This window comes from Bison bison, unplaced genomic scaffold (genome assembly GCF_000754665.1).
Source record: "Bison bison bison isolate TAMUID 2011002044 unplaced genomic scaffold, Bison_UMD1.0 scf7180017864324, whole genome shotgun sequence".
Taxonomy (NCBI): Eukaryota; Metazoa; Chordata; class Mammalia; order Artiodactyla; family Bovidae; genus Bison; species Bison bison.
The window spans coordinates 11,494,206-11,502,193 of record NW_011494896.1 but is presented as its reverse complement, the minus strand read 5'-3'; the positions used below and the strand labels follow the sequence as shown (position 1 = coordinate 11,502,193).

Below are 7,988 nucleotides of genomic sequence, written 5' to 3'. Positions count from 1 at the left end.
GCGCGGGTGGGTAGTGCGTGGTTTGCACAAATTTTCTATTTAATGGAAAAGTTCACTTGCTAAGTATAAAGATCATTTATTACTTGGCATTGGTATTGGTGTCACTGGAGGTGAGGATAAGACATGGTTATGAAGAATTTAAATGAGGAAGTAAAAAAATTTAAAAACTGATCTTTCCATTTATCTCTCTACCTTCTTAGATCTCTACTTAATCCAAGCTCAAGTATGGATAAATAGGGACTTCCTTTTCCTCAAAAACCCTGTATTTTAACAAGCCCTCCAAGTAATTCTAATGTGAACCAAAGTTTGAAGATCAAACTTGCTACAAAATACTTATATTAGAAAAGCACTTTTAAAACTCACAATATAAAAGAGGTGTGCTTTAACAAAGCCCACACAAAATGTTACAGAAACATAAAGCTGGCAAGAACTCTTTCACACGATCAATATAGAGGCTTCATAAAGGGGAGATGCCTTTTTAAACTGTGGAAAAGTAAATCAGAGTTGACCACGTTAAGAGAAAATAGAGAAAGGGGATCCTTAATATTTATGTATGAAAAAGATCTTCATAGGCTTTTTGTCTATAGAAATAAACAAATTTTCACATAATACCAATTTAAGGAATATGTTAATTTCCAAGGCACTTTTGCATCCATTTTTTTCAGTGTGTCAGGTACTACATACAATATTCTCAAATGTATTTCATTTAATCCTCTGAGACACGTTATGACTTAAATATTACTACCGACTACGTCTGACAGATGAGGAAATTGTAATTCAGAGAGGATATGTGACTTGTAAGCACAACAATTCAGTAGCAGAGTCAGGATTAGAATCTCAAAAGCAATGCCCGTTTATTCTGCACACAGAGCCAGATTAATCTTCCCCACTGTACACATTTGATAACACTCTCTCAGATTCAAAATTAAAAAGGTTCCTGTTCCTAGAGATGTTCCTTGGCCCAACCTTCAAAGTCCTTCGAATCTGACCTCTATCTTACTTCTTACTGTATTCTTTCATATGCTACAATGAAAGATGTATGCTCATATCTGAGCCTCTCTCCATTTGGAACATCTTACACTGTTTTCACATGTTCAAAACCTTCTTATACTTTGTATCAGACCAAAAGAAATTTCATTCTCCAAACCAGAGAGGTTTTTGCCTTCTTTAAAGCCCTATAAGACCATATTTACACATCTCTTATGGAACTCACCACATACTGAATTGTATGATGATTAGTTAGGGTGTGTATCTCCAGACACTTGAGAGCTCGTTTGAAAGCTCAGAATCCCTGGTGCCAAGCATAGTGCCTAATACAGTGTGTGTTCAGCAAATCTTTTTGGCAATGAAGAGGAAAAGATAGAATTCAGTGGGCTGATAAATACTTTGTTTTTAAACCATAAAGAGCATCAGCAATAGGCTACTTCATCCCACAGGACTAGACTTTAAATTATTTAAGGGTTTATTTCCTAGAAATAACATCGAAGAACGTGAACATCTAACAGAACAACTACAACTAGTCGTTCCAGAATCATCCAGAAAAGCAGAGGATGAATAATTCAACTTTTATGGGAAAACTCCACACTCTATTATTTCTTCAAATCAAGTATGGACAGTCTTCTGCCAAAAGTCATTTATCAGTAAGAACAGAAACTATTTTTTTGAAACATTCTGACCACCTCCACTCCCTACCCTAAGTGAGAAAAAATTGTTTTGGAGTAGGGTCTCCTATCAGGGAAGGCTTCTGGTCTGGCTACACTTTTCTTAACACCTGATGATTAGCTTTTTCTAACATGTGAAGAGGAAAACATTGATCTAAAGGCCCATCACATTAAGACTGTAAGCCCTTATAACACATATTAAGATCTAGACCCTGTGCAGTTCCTAAGGCCATCCTGGAGGATGGGACAGAGCTTGTGAACTTCCCAGAGGTCACTGCTGGCAGCAGCAAGGGAGAAGAGAGGCAGGCCATGGATGACAGAGGAGGGGACAGTCCTTTCCAACAGCTACTGACTAAACATGGGCTAGGCTAAACACCCTTCACCTGATCAGATCCCTCTTAACTCAAGCCAGCAGACAGCACTCCCATAACAGGAAAAGAGCTAGACTTGAACTCTGAGGGCCTAAGCTCTGGGGCTGATTCTGTCACTTACCAGCCTTGACCAATCACAAGCTCCCTGAGCCTCCATCTCTTTATCAATACTAAAGATAATAATTTCCACCCTGATTTCCCTTCTCATAGGATTCTTTTGGGAACTAAAAGAAATAGTGGCCAACATGTTACTCATACATAAGAAATTTAAATAATACAGTAATACAACAGTGAAAATGCTAATCACTGTCATAACTGCATTTGATGAGTACTTGGCACAGAGCAGCAAGAATGACAATATAATCAGCAGGAATGACAGCAAAAACCAACCACTCTCCTGCCACACAGTGTTAGGTGCTCGACTGACATTGTCTCTGTAAAACAACCCTGTCAAGTGAAAATCATCCTCTGCATTTTCAGATAAGAAAATAAAGACTAAGACTTACAAGGAAGTTTCCCAGTAAAGTTTCCCAGTTTTCAAAGCATCTTCCAGTCTATTTTCTCTATTACACACATTCCCTCTAAAAATAGGCTTGAAAATTAATTGTCGGATCTATAACTAGAAGACTTCCAGCACTAACATGCTAATCTTCCTATTTGTGACAGGAAATAGCTCTCCTTTCCCATCGGGTAACTCCCAATATGCAGTCACTCACAAAGACAGAGCATCCCGCCAGCTCCACTAAAGATTTATACTCCCTGGGGGAGAAAATGAGGCCTTCCTGGCTACACTGCATTAGCCACCCTAATGGACTTGCTTCCATTCATAGTTTTGTAACCACAAAGCAAGCACATGACATCAAGCTTGTTTCCTGTGGGCAGCTTCTCACACATGCAGCTCCAGACCTTCCAGAAACGAGCCAGCACCAGCCTGCTTCCCATCAAGGGCTGTGAGGCTCCAGAAGTCAGAAATATGACAAGGGGCCATGCTGCCAAAACTTGCTGCAGCCTAGCAGTCAGGAAAACATAAGTTAAGATTTTATAATCAAAAGATTCTAACCTAGTCCTTGCTAACTGCTGGCAGCACAACCCCGCAAAAGTTACTTTAACTCCAAGCCTCAAATTCCTGATCAGTAAAAAGGAAATAATACTGCCTACTGTGTGGGGTTCTTTTTAGTATTGGTATAACCTCCTCTTTTCTATCTCGGCCTCCAATATAGCATATTTAAAATCAGCAAAATGATACCATCCTTCCTTCCTTACTTACTATTATTTCAACACAGGTTTCTGTCAGCACTGTAAGTTTTATATGTACACAACAGAAAGTATGATTTCTTACACTTATATATATATGTTTTTTAATGTCTGAATCTTTCATAGTTCTTAGCATAAGTGTAGTATAAAGCAAATGATCAGTAAACACTGTGTGAAATAAATACGTGCAGATAAAAGTTAATATATACGTAATTCTTAGTTTATGATGTATTTTTCACATGCATTGCTTCACTCAACTTATTTAACAGTCTTGTGAGGTGTATGTTATCATGCATATTTTATAAAGAAATAAAATTCAAGCTCCAGAGGTCAAACGACTTTTCCAAGCTTTTATAAGTAAGTAAAGGTAAACATCTGGGCTTCCCTTGTGGCTCAGCTGGTAAAGAAGCCGCCTGCAATGCGGGAGACCTGGGTTCTTTCCCTGGGTTGGGAAGATCCCCTGGAGAAGGGAAAGGCTACCCACTCCAGTATTCTGGCCTGGAGAATTCCATGGACTTTATACTCCAGGGGGTCACAAAGTGTTGGACACAACTGAGAGACTTTCACTATCCACTAAAGGTAAACATCTAGTTATCTGGTTCTCACATCAAAGAACAATTAATAAATCTCTCAACATAATTTTTTTTGAAGCTGACTTACCCTCAGTGGAGCCTCAATATTTGCCTCAGACACTTGTAAAAGCCTGACAAGAGCACAGTGAGTTATGTGACTTCTCCAGTACATCATGAGGTTTCAACCACCAAACATATACAAGCAGGTCCTAGTAGCCTCCCTCAGAGGAACCCAACTCTATTTTCATTGGAACAAGAGGTGCCTCTCAAGTTCTGAGCCCCATTAGTCTTTGAACTAAGACCTTTCCCAGGTAACTCCCATCCACAACCCACCTGCCAACATTCCTGCTCTGCAACCAAAGCGTACAATGCAAAGAAACTTTAAGCATTAAGCATTCTAGATTCCCTTCCTGGCTTCCTTCTGCTGAAGATAAGATCTTGGGTCATCAGGCCTTAGCAATAAGATTACAGATTTCCCAGCTTATGAAACATGAGAGACAAAGAGATGCCTCCAAATGAGAACTTCAATGTCTACCAGAATCCTAGGGACAATGGGAGACCCACTAGATTCAAGACAAGAGACAAGGTTCTAAATCTCTTCTGTATCAGATATCTCTCCTAGGCACCAAATTTGTAAAAATAACTGTCCACCAGGCAGTTTCACATGGCCTCTCAGGCAGTATCTAACTTCTTCAAATCTATACTTCCTCTGATCACTCACTTGGGCTTCCCAGGTGGTGCTAGTGGCAAAGAATCCACCTGCCAACATAGGAAACACAAGACATGCAGGTTTGGTCCTCGGTGGGGAAGACATCATGGAGAAGGAAATGCCAACCCACTCCAGTATCCTTGACTGAAAAATTCCATGGACAGAGTAACCTGGTGGGCTATATTCCATGGGGCCACAAAGAGCAGACACAACTAGAACACACACACACACATCACTCACTTGTGAGTCATCCTCACCAAATTCTGTCAAATCTACTTAAAGTGAAAGTTTAGTCGCTCAGTCGTGTCCAACTCTTTGAGACACCATGGATTGTAGACTACCAGGTTCCTCCATCCTTGGGATTTTCCAGGCAAGAGTACTGGAGCGGGCTGCCATTTCCTTCTCCAGAGGATCTTCCCAACCCAGGGATCGAACCTGGGTCTCTCACATTGTAGGCAGACACTTTACCATCTGAGCCACCAGGGAAGTCCCTCAAATCTACTTAAGTACCTCTCAAATACATCACTTTTCCCCATTTATAATGTGCTACCACCTTAGTCCAGACATCATCTCTCACATGGAATTACCCAATAACCTGCTGAGTCACCTGCTCCACTCTTATCTCTTCCAATCTCTTCTCCACATTGCAGCCACAGTAACTTTCCAAAATCTGTAATTTCACCATGTTGAAAGACTTCTAGTCTACAATAGTAAGAAACTAGAAGAGTGCCTGTTGAGCTAAGAAGGGCTAAAACTTAACAAAAAAGAGTAAGAAACAGTAAAACTGAAGGAGTAGTAGTTGGTGGTGGATACTTACCTCCTGTCCTGTGGCTACATCCATTGCAGTGTACACAGTGCCCGAAGCACTGAACAGGTATGGGAAAGAAAAAAAAAAAAAAAAAAACAGGTGTTAGATGAGGTGACATTTGTCATATGAAGCTCTCCACACACAATCTGGCAATGCAAGTGTTAATAAAAATAGTAGCAAAAAATGATCCTCCCCTCCCCGTTGTCTCTTCGACTCTCATGAAAGGCAGTATGTAGCAGCAAAGAGAATATAGGCTCGAGTGGCCATCAGGAAATGAGGAAAGAAAGTAGGGACAGAGGAAGAAAGCAGAGAAATACTGGAATAATGCTACGAAAATGAACATGTCCATTATAAATGACTAAAAATCTCACTTTATGCCTATAACCATGAACTCTGTATATCTGTGAGTGGTATGCAACAATATTTGTAACCTTACATGACAATGTGTCAGATTTACATGATGTGATTGGAAGAAAATTAAAATCCTATGTATTCTTGGCAAGCCCTGTGATTACACTTTCCAGAGAAGTCATGTCAATTCAGAGAGAAAAGTCACTTTTAAGTTTGCCTGGAAGCCAGAAATTATGGTCATCAGCTTCCAAACTACAACTCTTTGGTTAGGATTTTATTGTAGCTACATGTCAGGAAGTTGAGATCAAAGATATGGACAATCAAATAAGGACTGGATTCTCTACATTAGCAGTTACTTCCTCATTACTAATCATCCTACCCCTAGCCATCTTCTGTTATAAAATTGATGTCCATATTCCTGTCCCCATTCCCCCTTATCCCACCTGATGTACCATTCTTAAAGGGCAAAATGCCCAGGCCTCACAGGACTGGACATTTTCAGACTGCTTCTCCATGATTACAGAGGAAAGCTACTCAGGCCTACTGGGTAGTACTTAATTGTTTCCAATAGACATATACTTAGACACATGAATTCCAAGTCAAACAAACAAAATTCTTCACTCTTAAAAGGAAAAAAAAATTAAGCAAAAATTATAATAGTACCAATTTATCATATATATGTGATATGTATAGTTTTTTTTAAGATTTTTTTTTATTGAAGGTTAATTGCTTTACAGAATTTTGTTGTTTTCTGTCAAACCTCAACATGAATCAGCCATAGGTATACATTTATCTCCTCCCTTTTGAATCTCCCTCCCAACTCCCTCCCCATCCCACCCCTCTAGCTTGATACAGAGCCCCTGTTTGAGTTTCCTGAGCCATACAGCAAATTCCTGCTGGCTCTCTGTTTTATATATGGTAACAAGTTTCCATGTTACTCTTTCCATACACCTCACCCTCTCCTCCCCTCTCCCCATGTCCATAAGTCTATTCTCTATGTCTGTTTCTCCACTGCTGCCCTTTAAATAAATTATTCATTACCATTCTCCTAGATTTAATATATATGTGTTAGAATACGATATTTGTCTTTCTCTTTCTGACTCACTTCACTCTGTATAATAGGTTATAGGTTCATCCACCTCATCAGAACTGACTCAAATGTGTTCCTTTTTATGGCTGAGTAATATTGTGTATATGTACCACAACTTCTTTATCCATTCATCTATGGATGGAAATCTAGGTTGCTATCATGTTCTAGCTATTGTAAATAGTGCTGTAATAAACAATGGGATACATGTGTCTTTTTCTACTTCACTTTCCTCAGGGTACATGCCGAAGAGTGTGATTGCTGGGTCATGTGGTGGTTTTATTCCTAGTTTTTTAAGGAATCTCCATACAATCTTCCACAGTAGCTGTATCAATTTACAATCCCACCAACAGAGCAAGAGCATTACCTTTTCTCTATACTCTCTCCAGCATTTATTGTTTGTAGACTTTTTGATGATGGCCATTCTGACCAGTATGAGGTGATATCTCATTGTGGTTTTGATTTCCATTTCTCTAATAATGAGCAATGTTGAACATCATTTTATGTGTTGTTAGCCATCTGTGTGTCTTCTTTGGAGAAATGTCTGTTTAGGTCTTTTTCCCACTTTTTGATTAGGTTGTTTGCTTTTCTGGCATTGAGTTGTATGAGCTGCTTATATATTTTGGAAATTAATCCTTTGTCACTTGTTTCATTTGCTATTATTTTCTCCCATTCTGAAGGCTGTCTTTTCACCTTGCTTATAGTTTCCTTTGCTGTGCAGAAGCTTTTAAGTTTAATCAGGTCCCACTTGTTTACTTTTGTTTTTATTTCCATTACTCTAGGAGGTGGGTCATAGAGGATCTTGCTTAGATTTATGTACTGAGTGCTCTGCCCCTGTTTTCCTCTAAGAGTTTTATAGTTTCTGGTCTTACATTTAGGTCTTTAATCCATTTTGAGTTTATCTTTTTGTACAGTGTTAGGAAGTGCTCTAACTTCATTCTTTTACATGTAGTTGTCCAGTTTTCCCAACACCATTTACTGAAGAGGCTGTCTTTGCCCCATTGCATATTCTTACCTTCTTTGTCAAAAATAAGGCCAAATCAAAAATAAAAATATGTATTTTTTTTTTACCCTAGAATTCTACTTTTACTAAATGTACACTGCAGAAAACTGCACATTTGCACACAGCACTTTTTGCAGTGAAAACCTGGGGAAATGTGCTTATAGCAGAAAAA

The 7,988-nt window shown here is 39.0% G+C and overlaps 1 protein-coding gene across 8 annotated transcripts in view; it reads right to left on the bottom strand.

Moving 5' to 3' along the window:
* Nucleotides 1–7,988, bottom strand: part of PAK1 (p21 protein (Cdc42/Rac)-activated kinase 1) — a 165,946-nt gene that overhangs the window by 24,431 nt on the left and 133,527 nt on the right. For all 8 annotated transcript variants that reach the window (XR_826420.1, XM_010853246.1, XM_010853245.1 and 5 more), the window contains one exon: nucleotides 5,385–5,433. Coding sequence is in view for 7 of the 8 variants with exons in the window: in XM_010853246.1 (XP_010851548.1) it covers nucleotides 5,385–5,433 (49 nt within the window). In the remaining variant the exon portion in view is untranslated. The remainder of the gene's footprint in view (nucleotides 1–5,384; nucleotides 5,434–7,988) is intronic.